We start from the raw sequence: 18,768 nt of genomic DNA, 5'->3' as shown, positions 1-18,768 counted from the left end.
AAATAATTTGATGAGCTTATGTTGCACTTAGGACAAGTTCATAAACCCGAAGACTGGCGCCTATTCATAGATTCGTCCAAGTATAGTTTAAAAGTGGTTCTACTACACAACGGTAACAAATAACCTTCGATACCAATCGTTTATGGTATTAATTTGAAAGGTAGATACGATATGATGAAAGACGGCCTTGAAAAAATAAATTATAAAAAACATAGTTGAACATATGTGGTGATTTGAAAAATACAACTATTTTGTTAGGCATGCAGTTAGGCTATACTAAGTACGTGTTTTTTTTTTTTTTTTGTGAATGGGACAGCCGAGCTAGATAAACATTATGTTACCAAAGAGTGGAAGAAACGAGAAAACTTAACTCCAAATGAGAAAAATATTATTTATGAGCTCTTAGTTGAACCGAAAAAAATATTTTTACCCCCTCACCATATCAAGCTAGGAATAATGAAAAATTTTGTAAAAGCAATGAAGGATATGTTTGTACATCAGGCAGAAATTTTCGAATGTAAGTGAAGGAAAATTTATTTGTACTCAAATAAGAGAGTTGGTCAAAGATGATGTATTTAACTCGATGTTAAATATGTAGAAAGTGCAGCTTGGACTTCATTAAAGACGTTTGCATTTTCTCGCCAAACAAAAATCCGACAAGTACCACGATATTTTTAATCAACTTCTTACTTCATACAGAGCTATAGGATGTAATTTGTCTTTGAAAATACATTTCCTCCACTCAAATATGGATTTTTCCCGGACAACCTCGGAGACGTAAGGAACGAACACGATGAACGTTTACGCAAATATATTTCGGTGATTGAAAGCCGCTATAAAGGGAAATTGAAAACTAACATGCTAGCCTATTACTGTTGGACATTAATTCGGGATGTACTTGAGGCTATTTATAAAAGAAAAGTATCAGCGAAATCATTCTAACACAAGTATGGGCCATGTAAAATTATAAATTTTAACTATATTTTACCTTAATTTTTTTTGAACCGTAATTTATTTAAAACTAAGGGTGACAGAAAAATTGTATTTACAGATCTGTAATGTACCCAAAAAAGCAATTCAAGAAATGGGGTCACACTTAGAGAAAGATTAAAAAAACTTTTTTGTCTATCATTTTTATATAAATAATGCAATAATTACTGAATTTATTACTTAAATACTCAAAATATAACTGTTAATTAGTTGAGGTTAGCAAGCAAAGCAAGTGTAAATTAAGTTTGGTTAGATTATATTTATAAAATAAATAAATATAAATGGTTATTTTTCTAACCTGGTTATTGTTAATATCAATATTTCCTGCTATTTTGAGTTATTTCCTGGTGAAAAAAATTGCAAACTTTGGGGGGAGAAACAAAAAAGTACCCAAAATGTTTTGGTTTAAGCAGTGTTTTTCAAGTTACTTGGTACATTTTTTATATGTGGTGAAAAAGCTGGATCTGGTAGAGCAAGCTTTTTTTTTAAGTTACATATCACTTAATCAATTGGTCCTAGACAAGATTGTAAAAACACCTTAATCAGAGTTAATCCTAAACAGTGTGGATAATGAATGTTACACCCTTGTTCTCTGTGTTATTCCAGTATTCAAAACATCAGCAGGGCAGGTGTTTCTTTACTGGAGCTAAGCAAGATAGTAGCTCAATGTGGCAGAGGAAGTGTTCAAGAACTCTAAAAGACAAGCCTTCCATTTCTTATAAAATTTAAATTTCACAAATTTCTTTAATATATAATATTTCTTTGTGCACACACATAAGTTGAATGGTTTGAATAAAATCTTTCTCAAACAGGCAGATGGATGAATTGACAGACAGAGATATTTGATTGTTGTCTTAAGGGTTTCACTGAAAACCTGTAAATGCATTGGAAACAACTAAAAATGAATTATTAGAACATCTATTTTCACAGACTTAAAAATAATTTTAGCAAAAAAAGTGATATACTGGGTAGTTTTTTTTTCAAGTCTCATAAAATCACACATATCATTACAGAAATAATAGAAAAAAAAACAGTATAGTATTGACTGATATGATAATCTAGAAGTCTTCAAATACAAGCATTTTTTTTTTTTAATTGGGGGCCATGTGTGTCACACCCGTTGTTTGTGTAATAAATGAGGCTTGTTACATTAATTGTGTGGATTGCCACCAGCTTATAAATCTAGTTATTAAACACCTTTAATAAATAAACATGAAAATATAATTAATTAACTTAGCAAAATATATGCTTCTTTATTTGTTCTAGGTCCTTAGTGTATTTAAGTTGCAGTTATTGACCACTATCTTACTCATCAAGATGTTTTTGTATAATGCTGATAACTATTTTGTAAATAAGATTTCAATTATTTATTTTTAAAATAGATAATTTAATAATATTTTTTTTTACCCGACAAAAAAAAATTACGTCTCGAACAACTTCTGAGATAAGTAATCATTATTTTGAGCTTATACAGTAAATTGAACAGTATAAGAACTGAACCATCTAGTACTATGTTACAAAAGGATCTGATAGTAATTAAAATAAAGCACTAAAAATTTAATGTTGGAGAACAGATAAAGTAATTGAAATAAACAAGGTATTCTGCAAAAAAAGAAAGATTGTCATGTAGAAAATTCTAATGGTAATGTAGGAAAATTTCAAAATAAAAACATTAGGGAGTTCTAAAGTAGGATCATTCTAAAATAAAACTAGATAGAAGAGTTGTGAAATATATTTAATTAATATACAATTTTGTTCCATAACACCGCTAAGTAATAAGATATAATAGTAAAAGCTTATAAAAAAAATTTAAGGAAAAATATAACAGCAAACAACAAAGAATATTACCACATTTTTAACATTATTCTTTGTTGTTTTCTTAGTAGTAATTGTGATAACCAATTATTATTATGGAATTAGAAAATGTATGATTTGATAATTTTTACTCTGTATACCTATATATACACAAGAAAAATAAATAATTTGTTGCCAGACTATAATTTTTACCAATGAAAGTCATATGTCCAACAATATACAAATCACTATAGCTTAGATACCTAACTTTTTAAAATGACTCAAAAAATAATTAATATTTTGTAATACTATGAAACTATATTTTATGCAGGGATCTGATGTGAAATCTTTGGAAAATGAAGATGAAAAAGTAATCTTAAATGTTGCATTGTCAGCTATATTAAAGGAACTTAATTTAATCAAACAAGAGAGATTCACAATTTTGAATAATCAAGTTCCAAAAGGTAAATAATACATAGTGGTGAATTAAGTAATGTAATTACATGTCAATGTTCCAAGTCCACTGATATGTGAGGGGTAATGAACATTATAATAGAAATATAAAACCGAATTCATTACAGTTATTAAATATAAGTGCAATTTCAAAAAACTCTTCATTCACCTCACAGATTATTTACAGTGAACATTATTTACACAGTGGGGGATCTCATTCTGCTCACTCACAAGATTGTCCAACTTTTAAAGAAGAAAAAGCAATTCTCAAAATGTGTACAAAGCAAAAACAAACAATCTTTTCCAGCCGCATAAAGAGAATACAAAAAGACACTGGACTCCCCAGAACCTGGTTAAACCAGATGTCTCTTTTGCTGTCACTACACCAAGGCAAGCCCCTTCAAATGCAAGTAATAAACAGTGTGGATCCTGCAGTGAATTAAAACAGCTTGTTCTGATGTTTTCTGATCAAGTTGCCTGCTCACAGCAACTTTCAGAGTTAAGTAAGGTACAGGCAAGAAGAAGAGTATTATTAGTTGAAAGGTCGACAGTGATTTACCGAAAACCACTTTAATCACTACACCGCCAAATAAAATTCCTGCTGCACCACCTAGATTAAAGATCCCTTCAAAAATTGTTGCCTGGTGTGGTATCTCTGGCTCCCATACTTCCAAATCCCCACCACCATCTCGATCTCTTTGCGTATATGTTGGGAGATGAAGCATCTGAAGAAACAAAACACTTCCTAAAAGTTATAAACACAAAAAAAACTGAATAGTATTTGACAAATAATCCATCTGCATATAGAGTTATTTACAACAGAAAAATAAATCAACTATAAATAATCTTTATATATCTGTAATTCTATATTTACATATACCTTCATTTATGAACATTATCTAGTGGAATGTTCAAAGTCTTTGTTCCTGAATTGAAGATGTTACAGTATTGATACATACATAAGACCCGTTACTATTATGCTTCCAAGAAGCACAACTTCTACAACAAGATGCATTAACTCTCAGAGGCTATTCCTGTGAGAGGTTTGTCTCATAGACAATAGAGAAAGTGGTGAGATTACTATCTTCATGCAGGATGTGGTATCAGCTACAAGGATTCCACTAGCTACTCACATCCCTGCAGTTGCCATAGAGGTCTCTGTCAAATTGTGCATCTGCAATCTACATCTCTCACTGAACTCAAGAGTTTGATGCACTAGATATACAAAATCTCCTTGTCCAAATTCCTTCTCCATCATTAATAATAGGAGACTCTGATGCCCACCATATCTCGTGGGACTCAAAAATCTGTTCCTCTTGAGAAAATATCATAAACAGAGTAAGACTTTGACCTCTGTCTGCTAAATGACAGATCATGAAAGTTTATGTTGTCCTCGACTGGTACTTTGTCCAACATTATTTCTTGCTATGTTCATCAAGTTTACTCCCACATCTTAATTGGTCTGACTGTGATGACTTTCACGGCAGTCACCATAAACCAATATCACTGCTTTTGATGCCAACTGCGTGGTGAACAAAAGACTACAGAAATGGATTGTTAAAAGAGCAAATTGAAATAGTTACCGCAAAGACTTCCCATCACAATATAACTGTAGTGCTGATATCCTACGTCAACTTACCTTTTTTACCTCCCTGGTAAGATTCATTCTACAAACATCAAGGCATCCTCCATTCCCTGGTGGAATGATGATTGTCAAAATGCATTAGTAAATAATGGCAGGCACTGCGTAAATTTAATTGCGTACCTACGAATGAACATCTAAATTTGTATCATAGAACTAGAGGGGTATGCCATCGTACAGAATATTATATCTCTCCTTGAAACTTGGTCCAAGGTCACCAGCTTCACGTTCTCACCTGAGAAAACAAAACCTGTCTATAAGATCCTTTTACTCTACAAGTCATTCTCAATGGACAGCCAATTGCTATCTTTCGTGATGTGAAATTTTTTAAGTTTGCATTTCGACAGTCATCTTAACATGGGACTAACACATAAAAGCGAGATGTTTAAAAATTATAGATATGCTACTGATATTTAACAACACCAAATGGGGAGCTGACTGATCAAGTACGTTATGTTTTTATTATTCTTTAGTTTGGTCCCATTTAGAGTATGGTTGTATCACCTACTCTTCAGCGTGTCATACCATGCTTAAAATGTTGGATGCTGTACATCACTCATTTTTCATCTTGCCACAGGTACATTTAGATTAAGCCCCGTCATCAGCATACTTGTTGATAGTGGTGAGCCATCACTTTGGAATAGACGGGACCAGCTGCTAGCATCATGTTCTTTGCATCTTGAAGGACAACCAGTCACCCAACTCTTACAGCTGTCCTCGCAAACCCTCATTTACAACTATATGAAAAACATCCACGTAATACAGCACCAATGGGTGTTCGTATCTGGCGTTTAATTTACCTTTTTAATTTTGATACATCTATTTTCCCAACTTATCCCTGTTCATATCCTCTATGGAGTCGACCCCATAAATTTTAATTATGACCTTACCATTTATACTTGTAATAAAAAAATTAGCAACTCCTATCATCTTGCAGCAAAACTTTTACCACTTTCTATCCAAGACGCATCAGTATACACAGATGAGTCGAAGCGAAATGATATTGTTGGATGTGCTTATGTTGTAAATGACAGAACCTTTGCGTTTGGTCTACCTGGTATTAGAGCAGTCTACAATGCTGAATTGTACACCATCAATGTGGCTTTGAATATCATTGTCAAAACATTGTCTCATCCTCATTTGTAGTGATTCGTGTAGTGCATGAAAGCTTTTAGAAAATTTGTTGTATTCAAGAAATCCTATCGTCAACAAACTTCATAATTCAGTTGCCGAGTTGTGAATTTTTGCTGGATCCCTAGCCATGTAGGAATCCTGGGTAACAAACATTTGGATTACGCCACTAAAGATGCATGTAGCTAACCATCTTTCACCACTTGTGTTACTACAACTGATTTTATAAATTTTATTAAACACATCCTTCGAAGAAGATGTCAAGGTGACTGGACTGCTACAGTGGATAATAAATTCCGACACATCAAAGATACAGTGTTGCATATGCGACTCTTCATGCAGAAAAATTTACCGAGAGGAATTGATCCTCTACCGATTGCGATCAGGACATACCAGAGCTACTCACAGGTACCTGATGTCAGCAGAAAAAGCACCACTATACGTACGATGTGAGACTGCAGCTTGACTGTATGCCATATTCATGGGGATTGCATATGATATGCAGCCTTACATCATAAATTTAAATTACCGAGGAACATTCGCCACATCCTAGGCAATGATAAGAATGTACTACACCAGGTATTGTTACTTCTAAGACGTATCAATAAACTTTATAAAATTTATGTAAACCAAATTTTGAATTTATTTTGTTATGTTGTATATATATCCTAACTGTTACATTTCTTTAACTATTTTAGTTTTAATCTTATTATCTTAGGTTTCAGCTTAATTTTAACCTTATTTTATTACTATTTTTAATATCCAAGAAGGGGCTTTTTTGTTAATTCTTTGACCTGGGTAAAATGCTAAAAATTAATAATTTTAAATACCTAAGAAGACATTTTGTCAGAAATTAAGTGTAAAGAGACATGAAGTATAAAATAATGTATATGTATACTTGCATTTTTATATTTTTTTTATGAACTATTGTTTATTACTGATATGCTGAAATAAAAATAGAACAAGAACTGATATTGTAAATTGAAAAAAATATATAAAATTCAACTACAACTTAAAGAAATAACCCTACTGTCTCTATACATAGAAAAACTCTCATAGAAAAGCTTTTTAAAACTTGAAGTAGCGTAGAATATCCCATCTTGCTTTCTTTTTTTCTTTTCTTCTATTTTTTAGGATGCTGCATACTGGATGGATTATGGTTAAGCAAATCAATGGATATTGAATTACATATAAACAGGACGGAACTTGGAAATCTTGTGGTCCAACAACTTAATCAAAACTTTGTACTTGATACTTCAATATTATTACATAAAGACTGGGTATTTAAAGGTGAAGCTCCTTTTGAGAATGAGGGATACCCTTTTGTAATAACTGCCAAAAATATGAAGTTAGAAAGTGTTGCAACATTTACTGGTTAGCCACATAAATATTATAATAATTTTGATAATTACACAAAAAAAGTTATTATTTTAATAACCAAAATATCTTAATTTATGTATCAAAAAAAGAGTTATGTATATGAGTATATATATTCTTTCTCAAATTATTACTAATTGTTTTACCCACTAATGAATAAATATGTCCACTAATATGTAAGTAAGTGGACATATTTATATGTATATGTGCGAGTGTGTGTATATATATATATATATGTATATATACAACAACAAAGTCTTATATATACATGAGTCTTATATTTACAAGAGGTAGTATATTAATAATTTGATAATTTCAGAAGATTGATAATTAAGGCTATCAAATGTTTAAAAAAATATTGTAAATAAAAAATCGAATAAATAGACTATTGTTAAAAAAATATTCAACTAATGTTTTAGAATAATACATAATTTAATAAGTTTATTATAATATATGACAGTTACAGCAAAGTGTTAAATAGTTTTATGCTCTTTTTTTATGGTAGTCTGGTTTATCTAATAGTTCTCAACATGCTACCAAACTTACACACAATTGGTTCTTGGTCCCATTGTTTGATGTTAATCAAAGGTTTTTATTTACTATCACTCCCGGATTATTTCAGCTGTGCCATCACCCATGAATTATCTATTTTTTCCATATCATACAGTATCTCCATCAACATGTATGTCGTATGCCTACCTTCTTTACTCTTACATTATTTCACCACCATCACTTAATTTTTCTCCATCACTTAATTTTGACTTTAAAAAATTGTAAAATCCCATTTGTTCAGTCATACATTGAGTTAAAATGTTTACTAAGTATTTCTAAATCAAATCATTAAATATCAGAAAAAAAATTGATTTCATTCATGTGCAGCTAATATTCCTAGGTGAAAATAACTATGGTTTTAAAACATTTTTTAATTTTGTCACAAAAATTTACTTCAGAAATCCAACCATCTAGCAGCACTTGTTTAACTTTTATGAGAGATTCATCCACTGACAGGAGTAAACATCAAAACTGTAATGTATATTAATTTTATTAATAACAGCTGTCTCCTTTGCCTTTTTATACAAACAAAAATATGAGATGACTACTTTAATAGTGTTACTTTCTTAAAAAAAAATTCAGTTAAACAGATCCTACTGAATTTTTTAAATTTAATTTTAACAGTCTAATTTTGATTTATTAATTATATGAAAATTTATTTTAATAAAAATGGATTGATGAAAATTGAGATAAAAATTTATTCAATGTAATGCGATTTCTTAGTAGGTAACTAAATTTAAATAGGTAAAGAAAATTTATATTCATATCTTTAATTCACTTCTGTAAACTACTTAATTATATTTATAGAAACTTATTCTTTAAGATAAAGTGTATGTTTCTAATTAAAAATAAATCTTAAAATACTGAAACTGCACCTGCATTTTCTGTAGGTCAATACATATTCCAATTATTCATAGCTATCCCTATTGCAACAATTTTAATGTATACATACTCACACACATATACTCTGACAAGACAGAACTTTTTTTTCTTCTCACATTATCGTCATACATGGTCATGTAATCAACAGTTAACAAGCACAATCTGCAAGGTAGTGGTAACAATTCTGTTATAAACAAATACAGATACAACAGAATGCATATGTTGTGAACAAGACTGGATTATGGAAAAAAAGGACCGAGAGGCTATTATAAATACATCCACAGTATTGTGAGGAGGTTGGTGATGCAAAGATGCACATGATTAGTGTCCTCTACTTTTTATTCAAAAGGTCTGGTTTTAATAACAGTTAGCTGTGGTATTTTTCAGGTTTTTCATATACTACATCCTGATGCACAAGTTTTCAGGCTTGTTATGATGAATAACCATGAAAAAATATTTCTAAGTTGCTAAGCTAAAATTACCATTAAATTAATTTTGGGGGCATTTATTTATACTTTGATAGTTATTATATACAGAAACAGTAATACTGTTATAAGCATACAGGTGAGCAACATAAAACCGAACCTACCTAGCTCAAACTGCCATTATTTGAGTGATACCGGTCCTTTAATGCTACTACTAGCCTCACTATTGGTTGTGTACGTACTCTTGTCTATTGTTTATCAATTGTAATACTACACATGCTGAAATTTAGTATAGTTTCATTCTTCGCAGTTATATTTTTCAAAAATGTCTAAATGTATGGCCAATATTCAAAGAAGAATTTCTGTCAGTAATTTTGCATAAGATTCTTTATGATTTAAATTTGTGTCATTTAACAAGTGTACAACAACTTAAGAGATCAAACAAACTGAAACATCTTAATTATTCTGCCAGCCAAAAACATTGTTGATGGACAGATATATCCACAACTCCAGGAATTGGATGAATGAAAATACTCATTGAATATGTAAGTGTTTACTTCAAGAAAGAAAATCCATATAGTGTACTGTTTTCTGGTAATTGTATAGGTGGGACCGATATTTCTTAACCAAACTGTCAATACAGAAGTGTACTATACAATTTTTGAAGAATTTTACATTCAGTTAAAACAATAAAAGAGTCACAGAACAAATGATTAACTAGTATGCATTCATGTGGGTTTTATAAAAGAGTGAACATTCAACAGAAGACAGTATGGCCTCCACATTCCCCAGATATGTCTAAATGCAATTTTTTTCCATTGGGACTGTTTAAAGAATAAAGTTTCTGAATCAAATTTCCACATTATCAATGAACTGATTTAATATGCAACAAAAATTGATGAGATTGGCATTTTGCATTCAGTGACTCTAAATGTTATCACTCAAGCACACGAGTGAGTGCTTGCAGGGCACTCACTTTGAACACTTTTGTAACATATGTGATAAATAAGTAAACTTTTACTGATGCAAATGTAGAATTTAATCAATTTTTTTAATTTTTCCAAAGCTTGACATTATTTTTATTTATCTTGATTTATAAAAATGTTTTAAATATTTTTTTTTTTCTATTTTTTCTTCTTTTTTGACTTGTATGTCCCAACCTGCCCAATAGAGAATCATCATAACCAGGTATAACAAATATATATTTTTTTCTTTAAATATTAAGATGATTCAGTAAGTAATCTATTTTAAATATAGCATGCAAGGAGAGGGAATAAAGATGTCACCTTAATGTAGAAATAGCAATGATAGAAAAAGTTTTATATTGCCTTCAGTCATTTAACAATATTTAAAAATATATGTTCCAACCAAGAATCTTATCAGTTGTGAAGTATTCAGTAATAAGATTTTTATTAATCAGAAACTGTAAAACAGTTAAAATTAAAGATCAATTTAGCAAAGTTTACAGAAAGAGTGTAACGAGTGCAGAATGAGACAATGGTGTAACACAAGAATTAACTGGATGGTTGGCAGTTTTGAATGATAGATTGATAATATATGGGTCAAGATAACCAGTGACTCAAAATTTCAGAGCTTTCATATTAATTTCTTCAAACAACAGTTTTAGTTCTTCACGATGTAATCACAGTAACACTAGATTGTTATTAATTTTATGTCTAATATTTTCCTAACAAAATTCAATGAGTAGTGTTGCCATTAACCTTTCTTTAGCACTGTATCATAAGATAATGTTATTTGGATAAAACTAAGCAATGAGGCTATGGTTTCACATGTAAATGTACAAAGAAAAAAAAACAGCCAGTGCAGTAGGACCACACTTTGACTCATCAATAAAACCATAAGAATGTCAGCAAACATTCTCTTTTCAGAAATCATGAAAATTATCATCGAAGGTTGATTTTATGGAAATTTAAGTCATTAATAATTAAGGAAGGGATATTCACAACAAACATGGCACATTGATAACTGGTATCACTCTCCTAACAGTGTGGTCCACATAATTGTAGTTGAAGTGTCCTGTGCCAATTCAAGCAGAAATGATCATTCTACTTACAACCCAGATTTGGCAAGTAGTAACTGCCATTTCAAAATGAAAATAAGGTTTGTTTGCACCTAGCATTTTGACAATGATAGTGATTGCAATACAAAAGAATGATTTAAAAAATGGGTAGAAGAATTTTATGATAATCAAATACAAAAACATTATGTTAACAAGTACCTCAGGCTGGAGTCTACATAGAATATTGGTTAAAATTGTTTTCAAGTTTGTTATAACATCTTTTATTTGAATTTGTATTTTTTTTTTATCGATAACAAGTTACTTTAAATACAAGCCAAATATATTTTTAGAGCTCCTGCATATAGATTTAGATGTATTTTACTCCATTTACATACAGTAGATTTGTCTTCCGAAGAAAAGACAAGTGATTATTTAAATACTTGTTTCGTATAATAATATGAAAGTATTTTTACCCCTCTTTTAGTACATTATTTTTAATGAATACTGTGAGAAATAAATTATTTTTTGTAAAGCACGAACTTCTACAACAATGTATGAAAGTTAAACAATTCAGTCTTCTATTTGCACCTCTTCCTCCATCAAAGTTTTTATAAATCACGTTTCTTTAGTACAGAAAAAAAAAAAAATTCTTAAGAAAATGTTACAAATTTTATATTTAATACAAAAATTATTCAATTCTTTAAGTTTTATGTTCCAGGAAATTGTAGAATTCTAGAAAACACAGGGATAATAACTGGTATTTGGATGATAGGAATAAAAACTAATGATTGGCTTGATTCATTCACAGCAATAAAAATAATTGATGATGTATTGTATAAACAGGATACTGAAATTGCAGTTCAACAGGAAGACGAATGTGCAACACTGTGTACTGAAACTGAAGCAACAGATAAAACCTGTGAAGAAAATGATTCTGGATCACAATATCAAAGCGAAAAAACAGTAGTAAACACACCTACATTTCAAGATTATGAGCCATCCATTTGAATATAAAGAAAAGATAATATACAATTTCAGTTAAAATATAGATAAAATTAAAAATAAATATAATATATATAAATATTAAATCTTTTATAACATTTTTTAATTACTTCTTAAAGGTTTAAAATAAAAAAGTAATGACTTTTAAAGCAAAATTAACTTTTTTTTAATGAAATGAAATTCTACTAATGAAGGTCATTTCTTAATTATGTTTTTCTGAGATATGAAATTTTACACAAATTTCATTTTATAAATTCTTCAATGTTTGGAATCCTTTACAACTTCATGCATTAATTATTTGGTGATTTGCAGTACATTAAGTATACTGCACTATATTAAAATACTTACATGTAATTGTGTACTGTGCTACAATTTGGTTTTCTGTTCATGTTTTTTTAGGCAGTAATAACTAGTCTGGTTGTTCACCCTCTATAAAAATAATTGAACCTGGGAAAAAATAGTTAGGTTTTAATAAAACTACATGTAATTCCTGAATTAATGCATACAGTGAGTGTTCTATTGCTAGTGTGTGAAGCTGCTCCTCTCAAAATCTTAAATGATTTATTAATTTCATAATAAGATTATTTTATCACATTAGGAAACATAATCACTAACTAACTGAATGATTTTTTATACAGGCAAATGCTAATTTTTCCATGAAATGGATTCCTTTTTTAATTTCTTAGAAACTGATGCTGCCAATATATTTTTTTTTTTCTAAAGATTCCTGTAAAAGTAACATTAAGATTTTAGTTTCATGGCTATTCAAGAAAGCTAATATTATGATGAGGTAGTCAGCAAGGCTTTCCTGTTTAAATAAAACTACCACAGCTGTATATTGCTGCTAATTTAAATGTTTATAACATTTTTTAAATGTCTCTGGAAATACCAAACCTCTATATTTGTTTCATCCGTAACATTTTCATAAAATTTCTCAGTTAGCAGTTCTATTTAAATTACAAATTGTTGAACAAGCTGCTTGCTATTCCAAGAAATATCTTCAGAAATTCTGAAGATATATGATGGATTTAATCTCAATGAACCAAGTTAAAGATACCCTTAATTAGGAGTAAATAATACTCCTAATGATGGAATAAATGTTAACAGATTTCAGTCCTGTACCCCAATTGCAACAAGATATGCCAATTCTGAAAATAAGTTTGTACTCCTTTTCCCCTTCTCAAATGGTAAGCAAGTAAAATATGTGAACTTAGCAATACCTTACTGCCAAGAGGAATTATTATTCCAGGTTTCATATATATAATATTTATAAATAATTTCTTACTTGTATCTAACCTATTTGGTAACTGATAAAACTGGTGTTAGTGAGTGATGACTTTCACATTTACACAGATAAATCAGCATGACAGAATATTATTACATTTTTTGAGACATGCATATGACAATTTTTAAAAATTAAATAATACATGGTTGTATTATTATTATAAGGGCATTACAGTATTATAATACTATTATTATTATAAGGGCAGTTCAGAAAGTAACCTCTGGCTGGAAATAAAACACCTGCATAGATAAAAATATTTTATTATATACATCTTAATATTAAGTCGCTTTAATATTGGAAGGACAGGTAGAAGGAAAAAATTGTGTAGGCAGGCCACATTTGGAATATGTAAAACAAATTGTTAGGGATGTAGGATGTAGAGGGTATACTGAAATGAAACGACTAGCACACTAGATAGGGAATCTTGGAGAGCTGCATCAAACCAGTCAAATGACTGAAGACAAAAAAAAAAAACTTAAAACTAAAGCTTTAAACTATTTTTCAACAGTCGCCGTTTAAATTCAAGCATTTGTCATACTGTTTCACTAATTTACAAACACCTTCATAAAATTCAGCCGCCTGGGTACCTTGAAGTTAATTATTGTCATCAAAGTGCTGCAACGCAAGCCTTTCTTCATGTGAGTGAAGGGATGAAAATTACTCAGTGCCAAGTCCAGACTAAGAAGAATGTTAAAAATGTAACATTGGAATTAGTTCAGAACTGTGAGGACGAGCGTTATGTAAAAAAACATCACTAGATGACAGCACAACATGGGGTTTGCTCTGAAAAGCTCACCTAAATCTCTTCAAAGTTTCAAAGTAGACTGTTGATGACAAACTTCAAAATACTGTGAAAGATTGGCTAAGTAGCCAGGCGGCTGAATTTTATGAAGAAGGTATAAATTAGTGAAATGCTATGACAAATGCTTGAATAAAATGGTAACTATCTTAAAAAATAGTTAAAAGCTGTGGTTTTTAGTTGTATATAATAATATATTTTTATCTATGCAGGTTTTTTAGTTACAGCTAAATGGAGGTTACTTTTTCCAAAGCACCCTTATACTATAATTTCTGGAAGTATAAATCTATTTTTCTACTACCTTCTTAATGAGTATTTTTTCTAATTTTTGTTTAACTGTTCAATGAATTTAATAATAGAAAACGATCCTCCACCAACTGCTGATGTTGACCTTCGGTGTAATAGCCTTTAAGTCATCTGAATACATCTCCTTGTATTTAGAAAATGAATAATTACAACAATAAAATTCATACAAAGTAAGCCTGTATTTGTGATAATAAAATTTAATAAATTTATTTATAAACAATCTAAATATTCAAAAATAATTTTGACAAAAATTCAGTATTCTGAATCTCATGAGAAACCCTTTGTAATTTCTTACTTCCCTTAATAAATATTTCTCATCAATTCATAGAGGAACATCTGATCAGAGAAATTTATGTTATGTCCAAGAACATATGTCTGATATGAATTAAACTGACATTTGAGTTTGTGTTGATATGTCTACGGTTTGTTATTGTTCAATATGTCTACTGATTGTTCAATACTGATTGTGTTTTGTGCTAGGTAAATATTTTTGTATTTTTTCAAATGTGTAATTATCTATCTATTTGAGGAATATAAGTGTAGAAGGAGCCATTATAGTACGAGTCATTGTTATACCAGGTGATTTAAAAGGATCTCAGAACTTTAAAAAGCATATAAAAATTTATTTAGATAACTTACAGATTCGGTTGAGGTCTCATTTCATAGCAAAGCAGGTCAAATTTTGAACTGCACAGTTTATTAGTAGCAAAACCAGCCACCAATGCTGTCACCAGAGTTGTTAAAAATTGATGCATTTACTAGTACAGAAGAATGTCTTGCTGTGAGTTCAATGTAATTTTAATTGAGTATGGTAGGCAGCCTCCTACTAGGCATACAATTTATTCTTGGCACCAAACCCTCATTGGGACAAGTTTGTTGTTCTGTTAAACATAACATAACTAGGCTGCCATACGTCCCTGAAGCTACTGTGGAACAACTCAGAGAAAGCTTTGCATGTAGTCTGAAGAAACCAACTTGATGTGTGTCATGTGAGACTGGCATTCTACAAATGACTGTTTGGCATGTATTACATAAACAACTGCACTTGAAACCATACAAACTAACCATATTCAACACATTACAGATGAAGACAAAGTTACTCAGCTGCAGTTTTGTGGGGAAATGATGGATAGAATTTTAGACAATGTAATTTTTAATGATGAGTCAACGTTTCATATCAGTGGCAAGGCCACTGATATGAATGGTGGCCATAATTACCAAATATAGGGTAGCAAAAAACCTCATGAAACTTTGCAGCACATTTGTGATAACACTACGGTCAATGTTTTTTGGCCCTAAGCAAAAATGACTGTATGGCCTGTTCTTTTTCAGAAGGCAACCATAAATGGTATAGTTTATGGCATGCTTCAAAAGTTTCTAATTCCTCAGTTAGATGATGATGATGACCAAGATGGACACCATTACTATCAGCAAGAAGGAAAACCACCTCACTACCGCCTAATAGTGCAAAATGAGACCACAACCTCAACCTCAACCTCAACTGAGGTTGGGGTTATCTCAGTAAATTTTTATATGCTTTTAAATTTGTGAAGTCTGTTTTGAACTATCAAACTTTCAGCAAGTTTAAAAAAGAAAGATAATGAACAAATAGCAATATTTCACCTTATAAATCTTTAATCTTATAAACAGGCACCACTGAAAAAAGTGTAACCAGTATCTTCTTAAGAACTGCATAATGACCTCAAAAATGTCTTCTGGAAGAACAATTTCCATGTTAATTTGAAAGACATTGATTTATAATTTTTTTTTAAACATGAGTCCTAAATTATATCTCAAATATGATCGAGATCTACTTTGTGTTTGCTTCTATTTTATTGCAATTTTAAAGAAATTCTATATTCACTGAGTAACAAAAGGAAACTTCTAACCAAGGCAAGAATCAAACCACGGTAACATTTGCTATTCTATGTACACGTATTCTGTTAATAAAAATTAAATAAAAAGATAAACAACATTATACAACTTACACTTTAAGATTATTATTTAATTCACAGCAATTTTATACAAGAAAAATATTTTTAAGAACGAGCAATAAACTAACATATGACTATTACAAACAAATGAAAAACAATTACTAAAACATTAATTATGATTAAATTATTTGAAATTCTTATTTCAGGTTTTTATTTATTAGGATTTTGAATTATTAAAATGTTCATGTGCAGCTTAGTCATTTATACATCTCATTTTCTTTCTTTTTCAATTCTTTAACCAGTGTCTTAGAACAATTTAACTGGCACCAACAATGAAGAGATGCCTTTACACACTCACCGATTAACATTACATGAGGAGAATACTTATGATTAGATCTGTACACAGCTGGATAAACATCAAATTCACCAAATGCTACCTGTTTCATACTTGCATTTAACCCCATGTAACATTCAATATAAACTTTGCTCTGCATCATAAATAAGACAATTTTTATAAATATAAAAAAAAATACTTATATTTATTTATTTTTAAATAAGCTATTTAAGACTATTTACGACCATTTAAATGAAAAAAATCACTATTCCAAACTAAAACAATATACATTCAGATAATTTAACATACAGAATTACGAATAGGTTGTTTTCAAAACTACTTACAAATTTTAACTGTAAAAACCCAGTTAAGTGCTATAGTATAATGTTATAACACGTACAACTTTCCTCATTAAGTGTGTTTTTTGACTTACCAAATCAATTAGTGAGCCATTGTATCTGGTTATATTATAAAAATGTTGCATGCATTTCACGTGGTTCAAAATCAAGTTCTGTCTAAATTGGTGAAACTAAAGGTGAAACAAATCTTTAATGTTCCCATTGTGGTAATTCACAACAATGCCTTAGATGTGGCAAGCAGGGCCACCAAACAAGGGACTGCTTGATTCACAAATGAACTGCCTACAAATAAATACAAACAGAAGTAGGAGGTCACTGGACAGCTGCTGGGAAGTTGCTCTCAGTCGACTCACTGATGTAATTATCTTGTCGGAACTGCCGGTAATGATTTCCTCCAGTCCCATCTGGCATACAGATGACAACCAAGATGCCACGATAGGCTTACCAAGGGGGTGAGTTCCTCTCATTGCAACGGGTTCTGGGAAAGGATGTGTGTGGGCGAATATAGGTCAAATGACCATATTCTCCTGCTACTGCTCTTGAACTTGGGAATGGAGGAGTATCTGAACTTCTTAGATAATTTATTCTTTGAGTTGAACAGACACCAAAACAGCAACTTAGTAATGGCTGGGAATTTCAATGCCAAATCATCCGAATTTGCTGGCGCACCGGACAGTGTAAGAGGACAACATCTGCGAGACAGAGAAGCCACCATGGGGTTACTCTGCATAAATAATAACACAGCGATGACATGGACAAGAGGAACCTCTACCTCTGCACTGGACCTAACCTTCGTACGTGCAGACAGAGTGATTGTGTTCTCAGATTGGTGCATATTAGAGGAAGAATCTCTCTTGGATCATCTATTTGTAGAGTTCTGAACAACAACACCAGGTGTGCATCACAAGGAACGCAAACTAGTTTCTAAGAATGGGTGCACCCACTTTGGCGAGTAATTCGCCTTATAAGGCGAGTTCAGATACGGTTGTTGGATAAGAGTCTAGCTCTCTCTGCGGTCAAAACGACCTTTGTCTGCTTGGCCGGCAGACGACCACTACCGGCCATACCAATAAGGATTGATGATGCCTTAATTACCCGGGTCGAAACAGCTAAGTACCTGGGGATACGGCTGGACCACAGAAGGTCATTCTCGTCACATGTGAAACAAGTGTCAGGCAAAGCTGGAGAGACAGTGAGAGCTCTCAGCAGACTACTAGGAAACGTCACAGACCCCAGAACAAGCAAAAAGAAGCTCTACGACCATGTCATCAAGGGCAATGGGACCAATCTTCAACAGGGCGATGAACTCATCGCCTTATAATGCAGATTGACTTGTGGGTCAACTGTAAGTTTGAAGAATTGAACTATTGGTTGACCCAAGTACTGACAGGACATGACGTACCTATACGGAAGAACAAGGGCAGAAAATGATCTCTGCCGTTACTGTGGAGAAACAGACACGCCTGAATATGTCAAACTGTCA

At 31.2% G+C, this 18,768-nt stretch overlaps 1 protein-coding gene across 1 annotated transcript in view; it reads right to left on the bottom strand.

Moving 5' to 3' along the window:
- Positions 1-16,764: 16,764 nt before the first annotated feature.
- LOC142321012 (uncharacterized) overlaps positions 16,765-18,768 on the bottom strand; it is a 42,873-nt gene continuing 40,869 nt past the window's right edge. The window contains exon 6 of the mRNA XM_075359005.1: positions 16,765-17,080. Coding sequence (XP_075215120.1) covers positions 16,850-17,080 — 231 coding nt within the window. The 3' untranslated portion in view covers positions 16,765-16,849. The remainder of the gene's footprint in view (positions 17,081-18,768) is intronic.

Source organism: Lycorma delicatula, chromosome 3 (genome assembly GCF_047948215.1).
Source record: "Lycorma delicatula isolate Av1 chromosome 3, ASM4794821v1, whole genome shotgun sequence".
In the NCBI taxonomy this organism is placed as follows: Eukaryota; Metazoa; Arthropoda; class Insecta; order Hemiptera; family Fulgoridae; genus Lycorma; species Lycorma delicatula.
Note: the sequence above shows the minus strand (reverse complement) of the source record. Positions and strands in the feature narration are given on the sequence as shown.